The sequence below is a fragment of the Cyprinus carpio genome, chromosome A22 (genome assembly GCF_018340385.1).
Source record: "Cyprinus carpio isolate SPL01 chromosome A22, ASM1834038v1, whole genome shotgun sequence".
NCBI lineage: Eukaryota > Metazoa > Chordata > Actinopteri > Cypriniformes > Cyprinidae > Cyprinus > Cyprinus carpio.
The window spans coordinates 10,655,292-10,681,942 of NC_056593.1; the positions used below are offsets into that span (position 1 = coordinate 10,655,292).

General features: G+C 38.4%; 2 protein-coding genes across 4 annotated transcripts; both read left to right on the forward strand.

Moving 5' to 3' along the window:
- Positions 1 to 17,769: 17,769 nt before the first annotated feature.
- Positions 17,770 to 19,106, forward strand: LOC109100387 (mast cell protease 1A-like). Its single transcript, XM_019113841.2, has 5 exons — positions 17,770 to 17,945; positions 18,047 to 18,176; positions 18,275 to 18,413; positions 18,544 to 18,795; positions 18,895 to 19,106. The coding sequence occupies exons 1-5, from the start codon at positions 17,846 to 17,848 to the stop codon at positions 19,051 to 19,053; spliced, it is 780 nt and encodes a 259-aa protein (XP_018969386.2). The 5' UTR covers positions 17,770 to 17,845; the 3' UTR covers positions 19,054 to 19,106.
- Positions 19,107 to 20,891: 1,785 nt separating this feature from the next.
- Positions 20,892 to 26,295, forward strand: LOC122134869. 3 transcript variants are annotated; one of them, XR_006153160.1, is made up of 8 exons: positions 20,892 to 21,515; positions 21,723 to 21,815; positions 22,988 to 23,194; positions 23,340 to 23,578; positions 23,693 to 23,792; positions 25,154 to 25,351; positions 25,698 to 25,784; positions 26,049 to 26,295. XR_006153160.1 is itself a non-coding variant. In XM_042711866.1 (5 exons), exons 1-5 carry the CDS (start codon positions 21,452 to 21,454, stop codon positions 23,732 to 23,734), a joined length of 645 nt encoding a protein of 214 aa, XP_042567800.1. In that variant the 5' UTR covers positions 20,892 to 21,451; the 3' UTR covers positions 23,735 to 24,935. The 3 variants fall into 3 exon arrangements, 1 of the variants encoding a protein (XP_042567800.1); XR_006153161.1 differs by lacking the exon at positions 22,988 to 23,194; XM_042711866.1 differs by lacking the exons at positions 25,154 to 25,351; positions 25,698 to 25,784; positions 26,049 to 26,295 and having other exon boundaries at positions 23,693 to 24,935.
- The last annotated feature ends 356 nt before the right edge of the window (positions 26,296 to 26,651 follow it).

The following is a 26,651-nucleotide window of genomic DNA, read 5'->3' on the forward strand; positions in this document are numbered from 1 at the left end:
GAGATAAATGTCTTGCAAAACGGTTGCTAGGGTACTCTGTTTGGTTACTAGGAAGTGGCTTGGCAGCTCCCAATGATGATACTCTAAAAGATGCTTGACAATATAAGCCAAACCCCATGCCTCTACAATGGTGTGATGCAGAGATATAGGTCTTGCAAAACGGTTGCTAGGGTACTCTGTTTGGTTGCTAGGGAGTGGCGTGGCAGCTGCCAATGATGATACTCCAAACGCTGCTTGCAAGTATGAATGATATAAACCAACCCCCATGGCTTTATGATATTCGTATTTGAAGATATCCCTCTATGCTTTGGGTTGCTAGGGTGCTCTTAATGGTTACTAGGGCCTGGCTATGAAGTCTTGAAGGTGATTCGTGATTGGCCGTTTGCTGCCCACGAGTCAAACGAGCCCACCCTCATGTTTCTATGACACTTCTATCCAAAGATATTAATTTGATCTTTTTCAATGGAAGTCTATGAAGCTTGTTACTAAGGTGTTCTATATGGTTGCTAGGGCGTGGCTTGATAGATTCACAATTATCCTGAGAGTCTGATTGGTTGGCTGAGTAAAATGAACCCACCCCCATGTCTCTATGACACTGTGATGCAGAGTTATATTCAATACAAAATCCCTATGTAATTTCCCATAGTAGGAAAAACACGCTGTTTCATGGGTGATCCCTCACCATAATATGTCTATGGGGCAACTTTGGGGGGCTCTTGCGCCCCATGGGTACAACTTATACCCCACTGCGGGGTATGTTCTCGCACAGCCTGATAGCCTCTTCAAATGTGGTGATTGACATGTTTCTGCGAATTTCTCGCTCGGCGCTACGATCCGTCAAAGTTGGCCGCAATGCATTGTCTATGGGATTTTTCACCCGATTTTTCGCCCCGTGTGCGAACATTGTACGCCCGATTGATTATAAAAGTCATAGCACAGCATTCCCGAATAGGCCGCACGATTTGACGCCTCTTTTTTGGGTCTGTGACAAAAACTGCGGGACTAGTTACGCGCCGAAATTTGTACGGATCTAGAAGAAGAAGCACCACTAATAATAAGTTTAAATAGGATTTCAGTAAGTTGGCTTTCTCAAGCCAACTTAATTAAAGAGTTTCTTCTTCCTGTGCCCGAGCTCCGAGACGGAGTGGAACTCGGACAAAGAAAGTATATTTTGGGCTTCAGGTGCATGCGTAAATGGTCAAACACACAAGAAAATATTTTAAAATGTGTTTAAAATCAGGTTATGTCTTCGTGAATGTAAACAGTTGGGAGAAAATAAGAGATGTGTCAGTATATTAGACACGTGCATTAGGTCTTAAAGTGACAGTAGCCTAATAACCCTGCTGTTGTCTGTATCATTAATGTTAATCAGACAACAACAACAACAACAAAAAGCGAGAGAGAGAGAAAATTGCTCAGTGCTCTTGACTGTATAATTTTGGAGCTTTAATAGAATTCAGTGTATATTTAATTCATACAGATTTTTTTGTTTGTTTGTTTTGTTACATTTGATTTCTTTATTAATTTTTTTGTGGAATTTCTTACCTGAATATTATTGTTAGATATCCTTATCTGAAAAATTTTAAAGCAATGTTTATATTTTTTGTATTGATTTGTTCTATTGCTTGTCATTTGTGTCTTTGTTTTAACTGTTTATTTCCCCTCAATAAGCTTGAGAACTTTTTACTTTTATTAGTTATGCTAGTAGGGTATACTAGTTTCTACTGCTCAGTAACTTGCAAAACTGTCTGAAAAAAAAAAACAGGAAATGCACAAAAACCCAGTATGTTTCCAAGCACATACATGTTCTTTAATCAGCATGTTCTGATAAGATGACACGTAAGGCCACAGCAAAACTTTCAAAATGAGTCAAGACATGCAGAAAAGTGTTGGGGGATATCCTGACATGAAAGCAGCATTGCTCTGTGGTAAAGCTGAAAAGTGTTACTAAGTAATGCTTTCATGTGGTTAGACTGACTCCAAGCATTATCTAGTCTTAACAAGCTTTAAACAATTAGTAGTTGTTAGCAAACACATTCACACAAAAGAACTACATCCCTCAACATATTTGACATGATTTATTTTACATTAGACAGAGCAACATGGGATTCTAAACGTTACAAAACTCAGTTGCAGTCCTTTTGTGCCTATATAAAAAGGGTGAATTTTTAATGGATCAAAGAGAATACCAATCCAGTCACAGAGTCACAGGCTCTACTCTCGGTTTCATTAATACACTCAGTTTCAGGACTTTTCAAAACTCAAAGCCAAAGTACTTACTTCACCCACTCCTCCACAGCAGGAGAAGCAAATTTTGGACATCACAATGGGGTAATTCACATTCAAAATGAGAAACTGACCTTTGGAACTCATTACGCTTCAAATAAAGATTGTAGGCCTATATGTTACATTATGCCAGTAGGTAGCGAACAGTGACTGTTAAAATACATTTGATGTCTAAATTATTCAATCAAGAGATTTGTTCAAAAACGATTGAATCAAGTTCATTCATTTACAAATCTTTTTTTTTTTTTTTTTATTTTTTACATATTTTTATTTTTAATAGGGTCATTTATAACCTTTTATACTCATTTATAACAATAAATAAAACAACTTGTAAGAAAACATAAGTGAATAAGCCTATATATTATTTTGTTTTTGTCTAATGTTTTGTTTTCAGGATCATGGGAGAACCGTGATCTCTCTAAAAATCAATTATCCAGAGTCATAGTTTAATAAATAATATCTGGTATCTACTACTGGTATATTTATAATGCATTTCAATGTAAATAATCATTATGCATATATTTACTGTGTATTAACAGAGATTTCTGAGATTGTGATGAACTGAGATGACTTATAGAGATTATAAATGCAACGTTCTTTGCTGGCATAATTTGAGTGCTCACGAATTGTAGACATTATGAAATATTCATTATGCATATATTTATTGTGTCATGACAGAGATTTGTGAGATTGTGATGAACTGCGATGTCTTTGGCATTCTGCCATGCCAAACCATGCACGCAGCAGCCGTTAAAAAGTTAAAAATAACAGTGTTCTGTGAATGTTGATGCTTTAATAACAAATATTTATCAGGAGCGTGTATGCTGGGATTTCATAAATTTCAGGAGAAAAAATGTAATGTAACTAGTAATGTAACTAATTACTAATTACTTTTGAAATAAAGTAATCTGAACATTAACGTGATTACTTTTAAAAGGAGTAATTAGTAATTTGATTACATTTTCAAATGCCATAGACTCAAGAGTGGAAGAAACAGAAGAAAATATGGAAGAAGAAGAAGAATAACACCAACGGATTCAAAAGGTGCCTACGCACCTTCGGTGCTTGGCCCCTAAAAATGATTAGAACATTTTTGTTATACTCAGGATAACGATTTAAAAATGTAGAAAACAGACTCTTTGTTTAAGAGGTACTTCAAAACAATAATAAAAAATACCTTGGCCTACAGGGCTTCTGTACTAACCTGTACTGCTGTTCAGTCTTATAAAAGATATCAATTATAAATCTCCCTATTAATAATGGTTGTGTTTTGAATTACAGCTACAGGAAAAGGTCAAACTAAACAACAACGTTAAATGGATTTCTTTACCAAAGAATGGAGAAGATGTTGAGGCAAACACCCTCTGTAGTGTTGCGGACTGGGGAAGACTGTGGACTGATGGCCCATTCAGCAATCGTCTAATGGAGGCAAACATGTATATAATGAATAACACTGAATATTACAAGAGGTGGCCAGAGATCAACTACTCAGTCTCACAGTGTCAGGACTGGACCTGTTGTCGTGTGTCAGTTCCTGTTTTTCCTTATTTATTCTGTTTCCTGTCCTTGTTTAGTTTGATTATTAATTGATTCCCCACACCTGTGTTTCCTCGTTATCCTGGCTTTATATGCCCTACTCTTTCAGTTCGGTTTTGTTGGGTCTACCAGTTATGGATGTGTTCCTTTTGGCACAGTAGTGTGACAGAAGACCTGACCTAAAATGGTGTAAATTGCATGTCTACCCTTCATTTCTCTTCTGGTTTTCCTCAGTCCTTTTTGTTTCCGTAGTGTTGTGTATGGAGCTCCTTTGCCCCGAGTAGCTCATCCTCCTGCTGGAGCAGGGGAGCAGATATCTCCGAGACTGCATGAGACTGTTCACGTTCGTAGCTCACACCACATCACCAGCTACCCGGATGACGTGCTCTGTGCTTTCTATAAGGCAAGCCTAAATTGCATGCAGAGCACCATCATCTGAGGAAGGTCCCTGAGAGAATTTCACCACCTTTTGTGGAGTGGATTCTGGTGAGGAAACAGATTGCCACTCACCATCTGCCCTGTGAATAATCTTGCCAGGGCCACTCCTGACCCAGAGGCCAGCCTACCATCTCCTCGCGGTACAGAGTATCAGCCTGAGCCCCCTGATGATGGCGAGCCAGACCCCAACCTGTCTGACCAAGTGTGAGAGCCGGCTACAGTGCCCACTGCAAGGGAGAGAGCCGTGGATGGTGTAAGCGAGAAGAGGAGCACCACCGCAGCTGAGAGTGAGCAAAATATGGAACACCAAAAGGGCAAAAATGAGGAGGAGGATCTTATTGATTGGGAATCGGAACTGGAGGTTGCACTGCCCCATCTCCTCTCCCTGTCGTCGCCGCTGGTCCCATCCAGCCCTCCTTTGTCCTTGGTTTCCTCATCCAGCCCTGAGGTGGCTTCCGATCCTCCAGTGCCCGCTCCTAGAATGTGTCCTCTAGTGCCTGATCCTAGAATGTGGCCGCTCCTCCAAAATGCCCACCCTCCTACACGCTTCTGCCTCCTCCACCGCTGTCATCTGGCAGCCCCTCTGCTCACCCTCAGCCCACCATCTATGCTATGTGAGTCCTGTAAGACTACCATCCTCCAGCGTCACCATGGTTGGAGTCTCCCTTAGTCCCAACAGCTCCACCTCAGCTCCTAGCTCCCTCACCTCCACCGTCAACCATCGTTCCATCAGCTCCACCAGGCTCCCTCGTCCCTCCGGCTCCACCTTGGTCGGGCATCGACCCGCCATCTCTGGACTCCTCTCCACTGGCTGTGCCTAGTCACTCCGTCCCACCAGCTCTGTTGGGCTCCTTCCTCCCGCCAAATCCACCTTGATCCTCAGTTGCTCTGGCTCCGCTGCGGATCTCTGGATCTCCACCTCCGCCTCAGTCGCCAGAGCCCTCGGCTCCACCCTGGCCCCCCGGATCCTTGGCATCCCCCTGGCTCGTTGGCTTTCCGTCTTCGCCTCGGGCTCCTCCTCCACCTACTCTGCTGCCATTGGTCGGACCCCTGGAGTCGGTGGCCATTCCTCTTCTTGGGACCTTGGGCCGCTGTTATGGCTGTGGCCTGGGTCCAGCTGGACTCCTTCCTGGCTCCTCCCGCCATGGTCTTTGTCTGCCGGCCCCCTCCCGGGGGCCTGTCCTCCACTGGAGCCTCCTTCCAAGCTCCCACCTATGTCTCCTATTGTTGCCTACAGTGCGAGGACACACCTTCCGGGAGGGGGGCGAAATGTCAGGATTGGACCTGTTGTCATGTGTAAGTTCCAGTTTTTCCTTATTTGGTTTGTTTCCTGTCCTTGTTTAGTCTGATTAATTGTTTCCTCGTTATCCAGGCTTTATATGCCCCAGTCTTTCAGTTCAGTTTTGTCGGGTCTACCAGTTACATACGTGTGTCTTCCTCCTGTTCTCCACGTTGGATTTACCCCTGTGTTGGATTAATAAAGACTCTTTCGATTATCCACAGCTCAGTGTTCCTTCCGGCACAGTAGTGTGACACACAGATAATGTGCACATACAGCTATGGTGGATTCTGCAATGTACATACAAAAGATTTTAATTCATAAATTGGTTTTAACTGATAAATGGCACTTCAGTCGTGTGAGTGTGGGGTTTTTTTTTTTTTTTTTTTTTTTTTTTTTTTTTTTTTAAACAGATTCTGCGGGTCCTTTGGTTTGTGGAGACACTGCAGTTGGTGTCGTATCATTTCGTCACACTTCTCGCTGCAATTCAACTGAGAAACCAAATGTGTATACTTAGATTTCAGCATATCTTCCATGCATCCACCAAACCATTAGATCTTTAGTAATTTTTATGAAGAAATATTTTCACAAGTTCTTCTATAAAATTTTTCAGTATAAGTATGGCATGGCAAACATGAGTTAGTGTCCTCATTGTCACATCCATATGTAATTACAACTTTACATGGGCACGTTAATAGTCACTTCACATTAGTTCACTTGGTTCCCTTCTTGGTGATGCTCTTTAATTTCTAGTCATGCATGTACAGCTCCTATCTACTTTAATGATTTGAGGAAAAAATCCTAAAAACTGTTGGTCTAGATTTCAGATGGGTGAAAATTAAAATGGGTCTTACAATCAGCTTCTGCAATTTTCTAAACTTACCACTAGAGATTAGTTGTCAGTTTCCTCTGTCTGTGTGTGTGCTTATATTTTATTTTTTTTTTTTTATTTATTTTTTTTTTTTTTAATGGCTTACTAATACAGCATCACAAAGTAAGGCTTGGGTTGATTGTAAGAACTACATGCAAGAGAAAAGAGGAGCGTGTTTAGTGGCTTCGAGCTGCAAGCCTTTTATATCATACATAGGGAATTTGTAGAAACTTATCAAACCACAAAAATTGTTTCTAACCGGAACCCTGGTAAATGAAGGACAGCTACTGACTTCTGAACTTAAAAAAAAAAAAAAAAACGGGAAATTCATTTTGTATCTAAATTTATAACACAAAGCTAGTAGGGATTAGTGTGGAAGGATATTCCAGACTTTTTTTCTAAAGCAATTCTAAATTGTATTTTCAATAGCGTTTTCCACATGCATAAATTGTGACAACCCAAATGCAATTGTAAATCTTGTATTACCATTTGCATTTTCACTTTTGTAAACACACAGTGACTGCCACATTTCAAATGAAAAAGCAAAGTCCATTTGCAACTGCGTTTCCCATGTTTTGAGTTATGAGCCTGTCATATTTAAACAGCGATATTAATTACCACATTTGCTTTTTCACTCTCTCTGCGTTGTGCATGTAACCTGCCAGAACTCAAATGGAATTTCAATTCCTTTTGCATTTGAATTTCCGATGTCTACACGGAAAGCTGTCAATCAATGTGAGGAGGCGGGACTATACTATGGGGCATGTTTGTTTTGGGAGGTGACGTCACTCACAGACGAACGTGCCGAATGCTTTGATCAATGGAGGTAATCGGTTAAGGCTCCGCTAAAGGCATAGACAGTAAAAGAAATGGACACTGTGACCCCGTTGGATTCAACGGAGACAAGTGAAGTCAATTAGAAGCACGCACTTCCTGGGGGTAGAGCATACTGTGCAGACTCAAACTCAGCTTGATGACGTAAATGTCACGTGAGCAACCTGTCTGACAATTGTAAGTCTTCTAATCGCTGTGCCAATAGAAATCTGAATCTCCCACCGAATCTTGCAGACGTTGTTGAATAATTTTGTCCCCCTTCACTCACTTACCCCCCATATACCCCCACATACACTTCATGCCTCCACGCCCCCCCGATAGCCTCATAGACAGTAAAAGATTGCCTGCGAGCTTCTCCTCCTGTCCATACGGTAATTTCTCTACTGTGCGACAGAGTCGCAGGTTATGACGCAATCGTTAGCCTATTTTTACAAAAACTGCTTCTACGGGGCCATAACGTAAGATACAAGGTAATGGGGCCTTTTATACATTTTTGTGTTTCTTTAGAAATAATGAATGGACAAATGGAGTCTTTAAACACCTCAGATGTAAAGTTATTCGCTGTCAAAGTGACGGCAAAAAGAATGGGAGTCAATGGAATGCTAACAGCAGGTGGGGGTCCGCTAGCCAATGGCGGCGCCCAGGGATGCTTTAATAAAATATGAAACCCTGCCCCCCTGGCTAAAGGCAGCTCTGCCAATCAGTTTGTGCCTTTGTGAACGAACAGACAACCTTCTTGGCACAATACATAATACATAATTCTGTCCCAAATGCAGCGATTATACCCTGCTAACAACGGGAGCAACAACGGTACGCACAAAAGGTCAATATTCACTATTGCCCAAATGCTTTTCATCTGTCTCAACATCTCTCACTGTTTGTCTGATTGACACAAATGAGTAAGCAGTAATCTGCATTATTACAAGTAATGTTGTGGCCTAATGGTTAGAGAGTTGGACTTGTAATCTAAAGGTTGTGGGTTGAGTCTTGTACTGGTCACCATACGTGACCACATGTCACTTTCACATTAAAAAAATTTAACGAAAATACAATTTGCAATTGCTTTTGAAAAGTTTTCTATACAGTTTTTTTATATATATAATTTTTATACAGTCTTTGCTCAAACCCCTTTCTCTGTCCGTCGGTCTCGCATATCTGCCATGTTTGTAGTTTTTTAACACTTTTCATGCGTATTTGTAGTTCTAATCGAATCCTCGTCCACTGCCAAATTTATTATAGTATTTTATTTCGCTTATTTTTTTTCTTCAAATTTAACGAGTTATTTTCTCGAAACACAACAACTTTTTTCCTCGAAATTTAACTAGTTTTTTCTCAACATTTTTTTTTTCGACACTCTTCTCAAATTTAACTAGTTTAATCTTGGATTATAATGACTTTAATCTCGAGATGGTTTTATTTATTTATTTTTATTAGTGTTTGGCCCTAATCCTCCTCCGTAGCCTACTCGAAAGCTGATTCTTATTGAATTTGTAATTTCAGGTTTATGGTTTATATTAGGCTATTTATATCTCCTCTGGGGTATTTCCTTATGTTCACGAAATATCAGCGATTACATATCTTAAAGGTAAGGAAAATTGTTATTAAATTTCATGCCAAATGATTCCATTATCTTTCAAAGTGGAATAACAATTTATTTGGCACAAGTTTGTCATCTTTGCAATTCCCTAAATTCACCACTAGAGGTCCCCATCCCCAGCTTTCTAAATTGGACGTCTAAAGAAACGTCCTCTCACACTCAATGTCCTTTTTGTAAAGCTTATTTGAATTTTACAAAACTAATACAACATTCTGAAAAAGAAAGCACACACACCACCTGTGTGGTGTTGGTTTTTCATTCACATATATATATAATGATATTTATGATTATGAATTGTAAAGTGCCAAAATGTACACTGACCTACTTACTTTTTGACCAAACTTTCTGGCCTGAAAATGAGACCACAAGGATTAACAAGAACAACATTTACTCATTGTTGTGCCGCTTGCATCACAAACTGAAGAAAAAAAAAAAAAAAAAAAAAACCTTTTGGCCACCTTACTGTCTTCACCCATCCTTATATTTATACAGTGTTTTGTCAGTTGAGCTATGGTATCCTTGAGACTGGTGCTGTCTTTCAGAGTGTACTCATAGCACTTTCCCAGGTATCAAATTCCTTGTTCTTCAATAGTTGGAATCTCAGCGCTTTGAATACTAAGGGCTTTCCTTTCAGGACACATGGGCTCCTAGATTTTTCTGGTTTAAATTGCATTTGTGACCAGGTGGCTATCTTCTCACATGAACTTAGAATCCACGAAGAATCCATGGAGGTGGAAACATCGCTGTTTTGGAAGCAGTTAAACTTAGATTCCTACTGAAACATGATTTTGCATGTGAAAATTCAACAAACAATTGTAAATGTGAGCACACTAAAAAATAATTCATAAACTACATTTAAGGGGAGTGAGGAACTTGGTGTCTTTCTCACCTCTGAAAAACCTTTAGTGTCATTTGTTCTGTTAACAAAGAGTATAAATGTCATGCCAAATGATTTCATTATCTACCAAAGTAGAATAACTGAAGATTATTTAGAACAAGTTTGTCATTTCTGCAATTCTTCAACGCACCAGCAGAGGTCACCATCACAAGCTTTCTATATTGGGCCTCTAAATAGACAATATACATATATAGGCTTATAAACATATGCCACCTGTATTATGTTGCTTTTCCATTCATAAATTCCATTTATATATTTATAGTAATGAATTGTAAATATTCAAGTAAATGTATGCCAGCCTTCTACACCGAACCATCTGTGGTCAAGAACAATGAGTTAAGGGGCAAAAACAGAACTGAGATACTCACTATAGCAGTGATACGAGACTGAATGACATTATGTTTTTGAGGGTAAAAAGGGAAATATTCTCAAGGAGGCACTTAAAAAAATAGGCTGCATAAACAGAGCCAATATAATAATAAATGGTTTAATTTTTTATTATTTTATTTTATTTATTAATTTTATTAGAGCTACAGGAAAAGGTCAAACTAAGCCAAATTTTTTAACCAATATAATTAATGAATAATAAAAAAAGATAACAAATCAGGTACTGTCTGTAGTGTTGCTGGCTGGGGAAAACTGCAGCTTAAGGGCTCAGCGAGTGATCGTCTAATGGAGGCAAACGTGAAGTTTAACTACTTCAGAAACAGCAATGTTACCACTTCTTTTCTGAGAAGGCCCGATTCTTGCCAGCTATAGAAGAGCATTTTTCATGTTGTGCTTTTTGTCACCCATGTTGTTCCTGCTTGCCGTAGACTATGTTATGCAGAAGACAGCAAGTGGACATGAATGTGGTATTTCATGGACAGAACAAACAAGGCTTGCTGATCTAGATTTTGCTGATGATATCATACTACTAGCAGTCATGGGAGAAGCTACAGGAACTTACCACACGGTTAGTGTTACGTCCTTAGGGACATTTAGTGTTTCTGTGTATGTTTTGTGTGTTTCTCTTTTCAGTGTCTGAAAAGAGAAACACACAAAACATTTTTCACTTCCAGCCTTAATAAATTATATATCAATTAAAAATGATTAAATACAAGATTAATAGTAGTTATTAAGATTTGTCGTATGGAATTGGTAAAATATGTTTGGAAAAAAAATTATGAACAGAATATCAACTTGCATAATATGTATGCATGCACTGTATTTTTCCTCTTCTGCTGTTGAGGTAATGCAAGGAATGTTGTGGTTGGTTGTCAAGGCAACCAATCAGAATTTAGCAGCCTCATCTCTGATTGGCTGGAATTATGGCATACTGTAATGCTGGGTTGTGTTGAGAGCTGTCAGCATTTAGAGAGCACCGAGGGCATCAGGGGAACAAGCTAGTGAAATGTTGCAGGCGCAAAAGAGAAGGTCTGCACACATCAAAAAACTTATTTCAACTGTAAAATTGATTTTAGTGCGCTCAAAATACTTTTTTCTTTGCGAGACGAACATTTTCTCCACAAAACTCAGATCACGCGTGTGCACAATACACTTGTGTGCTCAAAATATGATCTTTTGTGTGCAGAATTGTGGCAGAGATCTAACCCGATATCGAGGTGCCGGGTGAAAAAAAAACAACAAATCCAATATTACAAATTTCAACTTCAACACCTATCTCAAACACTCATCGACAACCCCACACACAAAAACATTAACCAAACTCGAATTTCTGCGGACTGCAAGAGAGGGGCGTAACTTGAAGTTGTCCAAATCACACAGAACCATGAGAGATGTCAAAACGAGATGTTGTTGGCAATGGCCGCTTGCATTGAGAGACAATGGTGAGAATATATTTTTTACTGAAATAATTGTCTAAATTTAAGTGAATAAATAATTTTCATACAATGGTATTGTTTTTGGGGTTAATAATCTATTCAAACTAAGGTGTAAAGTAAGCAACATATAAGCAAAAGGTGTAAAGACGCTATCCCCCAGGTTCAGAACTATGGCCTAGTCCTGGTTTAATCTAAACCTTGTCTGTGACCGACATAATATAGCATATTTGTGATTTTGCTGTAAAACACGCTTTATAATGAATAACTTACGGGGGAGCTCCATTAAGTACACATCTCAAAAGTGGATTTACATAAACCATATATACATCTGACAGGATAATCTTTGATAAGTACTGCAGATGAGCACATCTAATAGACATGAAACATGCATCTGAGTGATGTCTGTGTGCTATTATGTAGAATTCACATTTGAGACACGTGTGTTTATCTGCTGCAGAGATACTGATGAAGGAATGCTGCCATCAAAGGATTTGTGTACGTACACTACAAAAATGAATAAAACCTTTTAAATCTTAAGTAATAGTTTATTTTAATTAGTGTAATTTTAAACAACTATAACAGCACTTTTCTGATTCTTGATTTCTGTGCATTTGCTGCAGATCTTTTGTGGTGGAGCAGGACCTGCAAGGAAAGGTGAAAAAAAAAGGAAAACCTGAAACAAAAGAATAAAGTAAGATCATTTTGTTACTTCTAATACAGAGATCAGATTACATTATGCTGTTAAAATGACTGCTTTTGTATTGTGTTTGTGTATTTTTGTAGGATCTGAAATGTCTGCAGAAGATGGAGGATGGAGAAGTCCACAGCAGCATCCCAGACACAGATGAGACGCTCCATCACTCCATCTGCCCTTACTGTCTCATCTGGACCGGATGTTGCTGTGGTCTCTTCATTCTCAGTGACCCCAGAACATCTAGAGAAAGGCACTGAGAATGTGATTTTTGTAAAGTTTGTTCTGCTGGTTTCTGTTTATATAATGAAGGCTGACTTTCAGAAGCTTTAAAAGCATCATCATCAAAAAATGTCATGGAGCTTTTATCCGAAGTGATTTACAGTGCTCTTATTACAGGGACTTACAATCCCCTGATCAACCTGGAGAAAAGAGCCTTGCTCAAGGACACACTGGTGGTTTTGAACCAGCAACCTTCTGCTCACCACTTCAGTAGTTTAGCCCACTAAAAAAGTAATAAATCTGCAACAAAAAAAAAAAAAATGCATGTAATTTTAAACATGAAATGAAATTTGGCAAGAAATGGAAAGCTGACAACATGAGATGTAAAATTGTTTCACTCCGTGTAAATGTTTTACAGGTAGTTGTGCTCATGGAGAGCAGGCACACAGATGTTTGGAGCAGACACAGCAGCAGCCAGATTGTCCCGCACGTGTTCCCCTGCTCTTGCTTCAAGGTTGTGTGGTTCAGAGAGCCGTCATCATGGTCTTCCTCATCCTGTAGCTCCCCGTTGAGAAGAGTGAAATTGTGAAGCACAGCGCAGCAGCAGAATTGGCACAGCTGTATTGAGATGGCAGGAGGATGTGGGGTTCACCATCTGTAAATACATGATTGTTAGAACAGTAAGTTTGAATGAAGCTCTGTTTCATGTGTTGTTAACTTGTATATGTATGTATGTATTTATTGTGATGCTAAATTTTATACATTCATTTAATCATTTATTCATGTTTCTTGTTGTTGTCAGTACATAAAATATATTTTATTCATTCATGTATTAATTGCTTGACTGAAAATTGATGTATTCACATTGACTGCATTTGTTCAACTAGTGTATATTCATGTATAGCTATGTCACAACAAAAATAAAATTTTGCTTCTTTTACTAAAATGTCATTTTAAGAAAAAAATAGTAATATAAGTATTGGTTGGCATTTATTGTTATTGTGTGTAAGTGTTGGGGTGGGCAAAAGATGCAATTCGTTATGGGGTTATCTTAATATTTAATTAGAAATACTTTTTTTAGAGTATAAAATCAACAGCCTTCTTCAAAGGCGAGATCTTCTAGCAGCTGATCGACGTTTCCTTTGTGCAGACATTGCAGAGTCGCTGAGGGAAACTGTACTAGACTGTTGAGTTAGTGATGCTACTTTCCTCCAGTGTGTCTGAGTGTCATATCAAACTGGCCGGTCACATCCTGCGGCAACCAGGACAATGCCTAGCAAAAATTGCACTGACATGGATGCCACCCAATGGAATGCCGAAGGCCAAAGAGGACCTGGGGAAGAACATTCAGAGAAGATTTAAAGCGAGCTGGCGTTAAATGGAAGAAGCCAAATTCCATGCAGCCAATCGCAACCAGTGGAATTTGCTTGCAATGTGCCCTGTAGCACAGACAGACCTAAGAGAGAGATACAGTAGAAGAGTGGGCTGACTCTGCAGGATGGCAGCTCTCCAGTGCAGGGTTGGCTACCGCTCTTTTGTCATAGATGTAAGGATGTATCAACTAATGTGAATTCTAACATTTGCACAATGTTTAAACTCACATTTCCTTCCCACTCCCAACCCCTTTGTGTGATTGTGAGCCTATGCTTTTCCATGACAAAAAGCTCATAAAACTAGAAAAATGCAGCAATTCTCTGGTAGTATTTTAATGATTGGTTGGGGCGGCATTCAGCCCTTCAAAATTATCAACATATAGCCCACCACAGACTGCATTTAATGCTCAGGGCTCAGGGCCAGATCCCACAGACTGATAGCTTAACTGCTTATCTATCTATCTATGGCATCTGGTCCTATTCTGAGAAATGGTATGCCATCGTTTAGTAGTGAAACTGTTTTATTATAGAAATAGCACGCCAAGCGCTGATAAGTTTCTGTGAACGAGTCTATAGGTACATGTGCATGCATTGAGGAAAGAGCATGAGAAAAATTTTGCTTTTTATAAATAATAAAATGTAATCTCATTTAAAAATTGGGTAACACTTTAGAATACTGTTCCATCGTTAATGAATTACTACACAGGAACAAATGACTAATACACTATTAACACTGTAATAACTACTATTACCTAACAAGAAACTCTGATTAATGATTTAGTAAGTAATAGCACTCAGTTGAAACTGGTCGTTCACTATTAGCTAATCAATACCTACTATTTTTTTTTTCATATATCCTGCAGAACTCATAAGAGCTACTGTATACAGGTTCATAATTCATGTGAGATCATGCATAATGAATAATTAATTCTAAAAAGAAGATCATGGTAAACCACTAGTAATGACTCAAGTATTACCAAATCCTTCTAAAGGAACTACTAATTACTTTGATCAGTATTATAAAGTGAAAATCATCATAACTCCCTAATATTGACTGTCATCATTGTAAGCTTTTGAGATATATGTAAGGTTCTGGATAATAATGTAATGACTCAAGTGTTAGTACATCCTTCTGAAGAGACTACTAATTGGATCAGTATTCTAAAGTGAAGATCACAGTAACCAACTAGTAATGATTTAAGTGTTACCAAATCTAGCAAAATGAATTACTAACCAGGACCTTACAAAAACCTCAAATGTACAAATTTACAATGTTTTCAGTCATTACTAGGGAGCAGGGCTGTGCACAGTGGGGTGGCCTGGTGGCTAGAGCCACTCCCCCTTTGTCCTCATCGGCTGAGTTGCCCCTCTCACCAATCCCCCCATCATCCCAGCTCAAAGCTGTCTGTTCCCACTCCGCTAAAGATCCCCTGATTCCGCTAATCCACTCCGTGTTTCCCACCCGCTTCACAGCATCACTCACAATCTGTGTGCTGCTCTCTGGAGAGTGGAGACCACAGTCCCCGAAGGTCGTTGCATTACCAGGTGATGCATTACGATCAACATCAGTCAGTGGTTGATCCGCTGAATTGATAATTAGTTGGTAGTTTTTTTTTTTTTTTTTTTTTTTTTTGTCAAAATAAAACAAAATATCCATGTTCTTAGAATAAGAATGTCTAATCAAATTATTGTCCCTGATCAGCTCTAATATAGGTAACACAAAATGTGCTGTTGTTGGCACACTTTGAAGGCAAAAAATACAAAATAAAAAAAATAAATGCCTTCACAAAAAAAGAAGACAGAGAAAGCAAGAGTGAAAGGGGGCTGCTAAAGACAGTTCAACATTGCAAACATGAATACAAAGCTCCAGCTACCGAGCAGGTAAATCATCATATAGAATATATGATCATTATAGTCACTTGTCTTGATACTAGTAATCTATAACACATCATATTTTATTAAAACCATATTAATAGTAGGCCTATAAATAGTTACAAATATAGTTTAAATGTTCTAAATTAGTTGTTTATTAGCATATAATATAGATTTATGCTGTAAAATAGATAAGTACAATGAAAGTATCTATCCTATCCTATCCCATCCTATCCAAATGAAAGTATTCCTGTCATTTTAAATGATCAGAATGTATCTATGACAAAGGTTCCTAAAAATATGGCTTCTTATAAAAAATAATTTAAAAAAGTGTTCCCGGCTCAGTTTGCCCCGGGTTTGTCAAGTCGAGTCAGTGGGTAAGATGCACCATCTGGGTGTAAAATGACCATCTTAAAAAACCTGATAAAAAAAAAATAAAAAAAAATAAAAATCCAAAAACGAATTCCTTTTACAGACAGTCGTATTTCTTTTCTTAAAGTTAACTTTAACAACATAGAACCAACCAAATTAAGTTTAAATTTCAATATTTAATTGCTTGCATTTCTGAAAAAAGAATGTTGAACTCCAAAGATGTAGTCTTCCTAGAAACAGATTAAACAGAGAGTTTGTTGGCCATTAGTGACTACAGGTGGAAAGATGTTTTTATTTATTTATTTTTATTTATTTTCATAGCAATATCTGGCAACACTGCCAGAACTCAAACTGATAGTAATCAAAAGAGCCCACAGACATGTTATTGCTGACAGGATACCACATTCAGTAAGGCAAACGCAAATGCAAAAAAAAACAAAAAAAAAAAAAAAAACACCATGATATTATCTGTCAGAAACATTATCAACACTATCAAAACAGTAGCATATTACACTAGTGCAGAGATCTGGTATGTTACATCAATGCTTTTTCCTATTATAGTTATATTTTCACAAAGTCGTGCCAACAACATTCATATGGGTACTAGACAAAGTTATAGCAATGGTTATTAATGAAAACTATAACAGTAATAGGCATATGTAACACTGAATGAATGATAAACAACTGATAAAATTACATACCCCTAACCTAAAGTAATGGTGCAATGTGATATAATTTAACAATGCTCATCCCTCCAAAACAGAGAAAACGTCTTTCACAAACATCTACATATCTGTCTTTTTTAAAGTGTTTAGTGAATATAATGAGTGGGGTTATTATAGCACAATTCCCACCCAGACCACACTAATTTTCAAACCCTGGCTAAAGCCGTGGTGCCTTCCATTCCCCCAATGTGTTTCTCCTTTTCACAGTCTGGCAGAAGAAATGATGGGTGGTTCCAAAATACATAATCAAATGATGGTAAAAGTGTACAGTTGCCAAGATGCAGGGAGTGGATCAACTTACCCACTGGCTCAACTTACCCCCTCTCCCCTACTTCCATCAAAAATGAGACAGCAGGCTCAGAGAGTGAGGGAGAGCCCACTTTTATCAAAACAGCTACAATAAAGTCAATTATTATCTTCTCTTTTAATTGTATATTTATAACAACTGGATAATTTGTATTAAAAAGCATCCACCCTCCTTGTGCCCCTTTTGCCCCTTAATTTGTCATTTATATCCTGTTTGTCATATTTATTTGCTTGATCAGTGTCTTTTTGATTCTTTTGCTGCTGTAGGCTGCAAAGGCCTTTGAAAGAACTGAAATAAAATCATATAAAAAAATCAAGAATTTTAGAAATCTATAGTATAACCTTAATAATATGCACTGATTAAGTTTACTTATCGCTCCATGTTAATTAGTCATCATGACTCCATGACATAAGAAATAGGAGAGAGAAATCTGTATCAGAATGACATCCTGCATCAAAATAGATCTTGGCCTTTTAGGAAAGATGGTGCATTTGTTACAAACTGCAGATGTATTATGAACTGTACATTATTAAAGAACCAAAATGCATGCATGCATACATGCTTCAATTTTTATCATCTAGACCATCTTCTCTCTGATGGTAGGACCAGAAGTATTAACAGGAACAATATCTTTTCATCACTGTGTTGCTCATTTTGCAAGAAAAACACAACATACCTGTAGGCGAAACCCAGTGTCTCCGCCCACCTTCAAACTATATTTATGCAGTGTTTTGTCAGTCAGAGCTCACTGATTGTCTTCATGATGACCATCATCTCTCTGCTCCTGCTGGTCTCTCTGCTGCCACGCCTGACCTTCACTGGTGAGACTGATTATAAAACAGCATTAATTACGATTGGTATGTGCCGATTAAGGCGACTGACAGCAGTATCTCTCTCTCAACTCATGTGAATGTGGGTATAGTGAATGGCACAGAAGCAAAAGCCCACTCCAGACCTTACATGGTTTCTATTCAATCGAATGAGAAACATGTCTGTGGTGGATTCCTCATTTCTGATGAGTTTGTGTTGACTGCTGCACATTGCTGGAACGGGTGAGGGGTTGTTGTCTAGTTACAATCATTTTGGCTGGCATAGTAACTGCAGTGCATTGTATGATAAAACTGAGCATCATTACTTTCTCTTTCAACAGATCTGAGACTCTGACGGTTGTGGTTGGTGCTCATGACTTAAGGGAAAGTAAGAATTCAGATCGTATTGGAGTGAAGTCCTACATCCCACATCCAAGATATATGGCTCAATTTTCTTGGAATGACATCATGCTTTTGAGGGTAACAACCTGTGATACATTTAGTTGTTCTCAACTTCACAAATGGCAGTATAATCAACTGCAGTTAAGTCTTATAAAAGATACTTAAATTAAATCTGTTTGTTAATAATGGTTGTGTTTTTGAATTACAGTTACAGGAAAAAGTCAACATAAACAACTATGTTGAATGGATTTCATTACCAAAGAAAGGAGAAGATGTTGAGGCAAACACTCTCTGTAGTGTTGCGGGTTGGGGAAGACTGGAGACTAATGGGTCATTGAGCGATCGTCTAATGGAGGCAAATGTGTATATAATGAATAAAAGAGAATGTTACGACAGGTGGGGAGAGAAGTTCTCAGTAACACAGATGATGTGCACATGTGGCCATGGTGGATCCTGCCGTGTACGTACAAAAGATGATTCACACACTTACATTAATTCATGAACTGAGTTTCAACTGATACAATGTATGTCACTGACTATTTCTCTTTTATTTTAACAGTTTGATTCTGGGGGTCCTTTGGTTTGTGGACACACTGCAGTTGGTGTCACAGCTTTTGGATATAAATTACTCTGCAATTCACCTGAGAAACCTAATGTGTATATTAAGATTTCACCATATATTCCATGGATAAACGACACAATTAGAAATAAGAAGTGAGTGAAGTTCTTGAATTATTCTGCATGACCTCTTTGAATAAAAGTATCACTTGGCAATCATAAATCATAAAGTTTCTTCATTGTCACACACACAATATTTCATGGGGGGTTGCAGTGTCAGTGTCGTTGATTGGATGAATGCAGCATGCGATCAGTTTATATAACAGCATTGTGCATCCTCATATTGTATATTTCTGCTATCAAGTTTCTCCTTAACTGACTTTTGGGTGGAGTATAAAGATAAGAATTAGTTGCACTCTTCTAATTAATGCTTCTTCCGTCACCATTTGACATTCCTTCACTTTTTCCCCTCAAATGCTGAAACGACTGTTGATGCAATGCACAATGTTTCTGTGGCTGTCCAAAGCACATGGATATGAGACACGTGATCGGGTGTCAGTAAGCCAATTTCATAAGAATAAGAAATTACGTCACCGCTGGTAATGCTAGTTCCATTACAGGTATGCCATTATTACATTAGAATGGTCTTTTCTCAAATATCACTTCTTATCTTTTCTTTTTTTGACTGTTTTACAAGTTTAATGTGCCATTTTCTTTTTGGGCTTGTTTTCTCCAGTTTATGTTAGTGAGGGAGTTAGTATATTTTGAGCTATTTTTCTTTTCTTTTGGTAGCTAGTTAGTTTCGCCTTTTATAAGGTAGATAGGTTATGTTTGTTGTTTTGGCCTGAGCTCCCTCTCGAAGACTTTGAACCCTCCTGCATTTGTAAATGAGAGTTATATTGTTCTTGATTTAAGTTGTATAGTGGGTTTTCTTTTTGAGTTTTTGGGGTTAAGTGTTGATCCTCACAGCTGACACACACACACACACACACACACACACACACACACACACACATAGCATCACAGCTTTTGAACCCAAAATCAATTGTTAGCCCCAAGTAAATAGTGAGGAGTATGAAACTAGAAAACCCAGGATTGCATTTCGCCGGGGTTTAGAGTGGCCCAGAGTGAACATTTTTTAAATAAATTAGTGGGTGAGTAAATAAATACATACACGTTTTCTCAACGCCTTCTACTTTTTCTGTGAGTTTTATGTTGCAGGCACATTTTCATAATTCATTTTCATGCTCATATTACATGCTTAATTCTTATCGTCCAAAACCTCTGTGGCTTAAATTTGAGACCGCAAAGATTAACAAGAACAAGGCTTGCTCACGCCACAAGATTTTTTTTAGGTCTGGCAGCTCAGTGTCTCCACCCCCTTTAAAGTATATTTATACAGTGTTTTGTCAGTGAGAGCTCACTGATTGTCTTCATGATGACCATCATCTCTCTGCTCCTGCTGGCCTCTCTGCTGCCACACCTGACCTTCACTGGTGAGACTGACCGAAGTACTGATTTGATTAATCTGCTGAAAATTAGAACTAAACAGCACTCTCTTGTTCTCAGCTCATGTGAATGGGTATAGTGAAAGGCAGGGAAGCAAAACCCCACTCCAGACCTCACATGGCTTCTATTCAATTGAATAGGGAGCACAACCCTATGGAGGACTAAAAATGACAGAAGGAAAAATAAATAAATAAATAAATAAAAGTAGAAATAAATAAATAAATGCAGAAATAATAGTGAAAATAAATACATTTTGGTAATATAAATGGCTATTTCTGTATTTTTGCATGTATTTATTTATTTATGCATTTCTATATGTATTTATTTATGTATTTATAAATTTATTTATATATTTATGTATTTATATATTTATTTATTTATTTATTTATTTATTTATATATTTATACATTTATTTATTTATACATTTATTTATTTATACATTTATTTACTTCTACATTTATTTATTTCTGTATTTCCACATTTCTACATTTATTTATTTCTGTATTTCCACATTTCTACATTTATTTATTTCTGTATTTCCACATTTCTACATTTATTTTCCCTGCGCCTGTATGCTAATTGAGTGGGGGGTGCCAACATCAGTCTGAAGAAGGATTGGTTAGCTGGAGGCCGCATCGCTAACCAGACAGAAGCAAATGATCCATCTATCAGCCTACCTATGAATGCTGCGGCTAGTGTGTAATACAATCTATCTATGGTAATGAGTAGGGCGGTGCTTAACTGTGGATCTTCCGTTTTCAACATGGCGGTCGGGTCAGGAACTTTCCCATTTTAGAGGTAACAGTACACTGAAATATATTTCTGAAAAGATTTAAGTCGAGAAATAGACAATCAAGCAACAGAATCTTGATTCATATTTGATCAGCATTGCCTAGTTTTACAGTTTGTTGTGACCCTGATGCTTTGCTTTGGACAGGTCCATCATGCACTGTGCAGTCGGATCTACTGATTGATTGGTGACATCCATCAGCGGATCCCGTGTGTCTCCAGCATTTTATGCATGTGGGATCTCTAGCTGGAGAGACGAAATGGCTTCAAGTGGGAGGCCGTTGGCGGACCTGTTGCGCGATGTGGCTGACCAGCTCGAAAGAAGTGAGTTTCTAACTTACTCTAACTTCCTTCAGATCGACCCCAACACCCAGTGCAACCACATAAAGTGATTTTACGTTAGCAAACGTTAACAGACGCATTTTAATGACGTTAACTACCTAACTTACAATATCGGCAAATGTATTAACTAATTAAATTTACCAACCATGTGGCGTTCACTAAGTTCACATTGCATATCTTTTTGTGCAGCATCGGGTGGTTCATCAAATTCATCACCTCAGCCGCCAGATAGGCCTAATGTTAACGTTACACCCACCGTTACACCCAGACACCCAGTGGACGGTAGGTTTCTGCAAGAACATTTCACTTAATTTCAGACTTTAATGCACCCACACTGAAGAATTTGTCCATTAAATATATTGTTAGAAAAATTAAACCATACACTGTCAACTAATGATCTGTAGACCATCGTTCTTTTGTTACTCAGTATAGTTTTTATTAGGGAATGGGGATCGAGACCCGGTGCTGAAAGGACCCAAACTTTCTCTAAAATCAGTAAGGTACCAGCTTATCGGATACTGCTATCAGTGTTTCTAATGATGGCACCGAAACGCGGTATTAAACGGGCCCGGGACTGTTTATTATTAGGCTGCAGCTTCCGCCTCCATTCTGTCTCGCACACAGCGCCCTGCAGAGACGCAGACGCCCGTTCATCGCTGTGGAGACGGGGAAGTTAAGTTAGCTCCAAACTACTCAATTTGCCGACAGCTACGCTCCTTATGTGCAATAAAACCTTCGCGAATACAATACTTTATCAGTACACCTGTGTGTAAGGTAAACATGTAGAAAGGATTAATTATCTCTGTCCCCAGTCTCTCATCCTGTATGTCATTTACAAGCACAGCTAACGCTAGCTTGCCAATTAACCAAACGTTAAAAACAGTCTAAATAGAAAACTGTCTGTAGTCTTAAAAACTCAGCTGCTGGCTGAGACAAACCAGCCGCTTAGTTCTACCTGGTAACATTACCTGCAGCCAGTGAATAACAGCAGATAGGAGGAGGGACTGATACAGACTGATTTCTAAATGTCACTCAGTATTGTGATGTCAGATATTAAGTGACTTTGCTGTTGTAAACATGAATGTGCTGCTCTAGAAACAACATTTAGCTGTATTTAAAACATTAAAGTTTAATCCTATAATTAATTTAAAAACAACCAGGCAGCTAATATGCACACTTCAATACATGTTTATTTATTGCAAGTCATATGTCATCTCAATATATAACAATGTTATCGCACATTGAGTATTTTTCTCATAGCGTTTTGGGTCTTGTCTTACCAAATAACTGTCACCAAATAAGAGTAGAGTATCGATAGTGGGATCGATAAAGACTCTGATCGTTAAGCAGTCTCATTAAGGGTATCATTATCAATAAAAATTAACGATCCCCATCCCTAGTTATTATTTCCTACCATTCTTTTATAAATGTCGGTCTTATCTTTTGAATCACAGCCGAGGTTTCAAGACTGTTTGGCCCATACGCATGTGGAGGCAGAAGGTTGACAATGCGGCGATCCACTGCTGCACCCGTACAACTTCACTCATACACCCATTTATTCTGTTGTCTTGACGATAAAAACGTGGAGTTAGTCCCCAATCGATGTGTTAAACAGAGGCTCGCTGCTGCAGGGTTAGGGGAGAAACGTCTTACATTTCAAGGTAAATAAGACATCATGACTACAGTGTAGACTCTGTTTAAGTGGATGTCTTTATAATGTATATGAATTTAAAAAGTCACCTTGAAAACCTGAATTACTTTTTATGTGAGAAATTTAAGTTTTTATAGTATGCCTTCTCTTTTCAGGTATTCAGACAAATCCAGAGGAGTTCAGAGAATTCCTTTTAGCGGCATATCCTAAGCTCAGACAGGGGGGAGGATTTGAACTGCTAAAAATATCTGGAACAACTCGGAGTCGTGAACTGGTCCTCATCCCCTGTCCCAGTGATGGCTACCATGTCCGATATCTAAAGGAACCACAAACTCAGATTGGTCATGCAACAATTTTTATCCGACCACTTCAGAGGAATCTGAATCTGGATCCTGTAATTTTCCACTACTGTTCTCTTCTTAAAAATGCAGACTATGAATGACGGTCACATTATTATTATTATTTTGTGGAATTTTAAAATTATCTTTCCTACAGATATGTGGACCAGAATGCAGCAGTGAGCTGGTTGGGCCAGTCCAGAAATGTGTGACTTGTGGAGAAGAATTCTCTTTTTCAAGTATTAAGGCTCATAGTGATGAATGCATGAGGTACGTATCAGTTTATGCATATTGCATGTGTAGACAGACATCAGACAAGGGGCACGTGGTCCACCATCAGCCAACAGTTGAAGAGCATCATGTGTGTTTGTGTGTGGATGTTGAATCAACCTTGTAGTGCAAAATGTATAACAAAAGAAGAGGGCAAATGTTATGACAAACAGCAGTTATGTGATGTTTTAAATATGAGCCCATAAACTCCTCTTTGTATTCCAAAATGCCAAAAGACCAAATGTGGAGGTCTGCATGTCCTCAATATTGTTCAATTTAAAGGTCCAGTGTGTAACAATTAAAAGGCTTTATTTACAGAACATGGCAGAAATAGAATAAAAGCATCATAACTATGTTTTCATCCGTGTGTGATCACCTGAAAATATGTTACCTTAGAATGACCCTTTGTTTCGAAAAGAAAACGCAGTAGTGTGGCTGGGGCCTAAATGGATCTTAAAACACTGACAGACAATTATGTGGTGGTGGTGCAATTGATAAGACTATGCCTTTGGTGTGAGAGACCCGGGTTCAATCCACCATTGTGTCCCTGAGCAAAACACTTAACCCCTAGTTGCTCCAGAGGCATGCGACCTCTGACATATATAGCAGCTGTAAGTCACTAAATGAATAAAATGTAAAATGTTTCTACAGACTCCATCGGTCCTCACCCATGGAGTCTGTCATGTTGAACATACATGTTTCTACAGTAGCCCAGAATAGACAAACATTATATATATATTATATATATTTTTCACGGCCACCATAGCTTTTCCTTCTTGTTAGGAAGGAGAGAGTGAGGGTAAAGCAAAGGGGTTACACTGATAGATGCCACTAAATCCTACACACCTGTCCTTTTCGATGTTTTATTTTAATATGACCTTCCTTTTCAACTTGTAATAGCACAGTGCAGTCTTTATTTAAATTTGTCTTGCAATATAAAAAGTACACTAACCAAAACCCCCTCTATTTATACAAGACTGTTGCAGAGCAGTGTTGAGGTACAAATGGAGGTAGCCACAGAAAGCGACCCCCCACTCCCCCAAAGTGAAGGTAGATCTGTGAGCACATTGACAAGACCACAGGAGAGGCAGACAGCAAGGGCCAGAAACTCAGGGCCACATCAGGGAAATATGCCAGCCTTGGTACCACTCGGTGCCTACTCGTCAGACCTATGATCTACTTTCCTTTGAGGAAGGAGGGTTTGCTGGTCTGTTAACTTAAAATGACACATTGCATGTTTTATTTTAGTAATTTATTGTTCTCAACATATATGGATTAAATACTCGTATCAAGAGAGAGAAAATTATATATATTGTGTGTATATATAATTTTTTTTTTTTTTTTTTTTTTAACCATGTTAGATTGGGAAATTGAGCCAGATCCTGCAAAGGCAGCAAAGATGTTCAAAGACAACATTTTGAATCTGCATGCAACTGGAAAACCTCTAAGTCTTGCCATGGATCTTAGAGACAGTGCAGAGGATAGGGAAATAGCAATACTTTCTTTTTATAAGAAGGCTCATGTTGAGTGGGCTTCCCCTTTGACATGCACACTGAAGGGTGTGTGTGTGGGGGGGGGGTGTTAAACAAGCTAAAAGATTCATTTTTTTGTTTATTAAACCTACATTTATACAGGGCAGGATAGCAAAGCATGCATATTCTTTTATAGCAATTTTGTGTTTGCAGTTAAATCACAAGGAAGATAATAAAGCTAGACAAACACGTGCAATGTGCAAGCTCAGTGAAAGCAGTCACATACATGTGTAGAACAGTTATTGGGAATGTTCTCTAAGTTATGGACAGGTAGAGATGTATCTTTAGTTGACATAGCGATTTCTGCACTAAAGCAAACTACATGTAAATTTTTTGTTTACTGACATATATGCTGTGTGTTTGGTCTGCTCAGGAGATCCAGCAATTGGTGATGGCGTGACTCGCCATTTCTTTGCAACAATCATGTCCAAACTTCAGCATGGTTTTGATGTCAGTTTTGGTAAGCAAACATTTATTTTTATTTGATCCATTTATTTCACACTTTTTATGATGCATTCCTTCCCTGTAAATCTGATGGTGCTTGTTTATCAGCCCTGCCTGATACCAAAGAGGTACATGTGAATATAGCCATTGCTTTCTTAATAGACTGCAAGATAAAGTTACCTTTAGTATCCAGTGGCTAGTACCAATGCTGTACATAGCATAATATCCTTATTCTTTACATTACCTTCTATGTGGTGTGACTTTTCTTTTTCATTGTAAGGGCCAGGGGGAACTCTTCTGTTTGAGGGTGAAAAAGATCATTTGATTCCCTCCACTTCCCACTTCCTTCTGGAGAGCGACTTTTTTGTTGTTGCTGGCCGAATGATTGGTCATTCATTCTTACATGATGGGCCATGTCTCGGTGGACTGAGCCTGGCAATCCTACATGTGCTCTGGATCCCCAGAAGAAGCCACAATAGATATTAAGGACTGTGCTGACCTTGATATCTGTGAGACAATTAAGTTGGTATGATTACTTTTTTTCCAAAACATTTTAATGATATGTGAGATAGCTAAAATACTATCTATGGTGGCCCTGTTTTTAATTAACCTTTATTTTAACAGAAAAAGTCCCATTGTGACACCATATTTTTTACAAGGAGGTCCTGAGAGCTCAATGCACTGCAACTTAAAGGGATACTTTGTAGTACCCTCACCGCCTGATGAGGGAAGATAAAAGTATAAATAATACACAGGACACGGAGCCGCTGCTGCTTCAATCATCAGAGTCTGTGTATTGTTTTTTAACCATTTAAAACAGTTCAAATACATTTATATGTCAATAAATGACAGAGCATCACTTCAAGAGAAGTCACAATATAGA

Coding starts and splice junctions, on each gene's coding strand:
- LOC109100387 (XM_019113841.2), top strand. CDS start 17,846: ATGCAGTGTTTTGTCAGTCAGAGCTCACTGATTGTCTTCATGATGACC. Junction 17,946..18,046: donor GCCACGCCTGACCTTCACTG/GTGAGACTGATT, acceptor ATGTGGGTATAG/TGAATGGCACAGAAGCAAAA. Junction 18,177..18,274: donor GCTGCACATTGCTGGAACGG/GTGAGGGGTTGT, acceptor CTCTTTCAACAG/ATCTGAGACTCTGACGGTTG.
- LOC122134869 (XM_042711866.1), top strand. CDS start 21,452: ATGGCTTCAAGTGGGAGGCCGTTGGCGGACCTGTTGCGCGATGTGGCT. Junction 21,516..21,722: donor GGCTGACCAGCTCGAAAGAA/GTGAGTTTCTAA, acceptor CTTTTTGTGCAG/CATCGGGTGGTTCATCAAAT. Junction 23,195..23,339: donor GAAACGTCTTACATTTCAAG/GTAAATAAGACA, acceptor TTCTCTTTTCAG/GTATTCAGACAAATCCAGAG.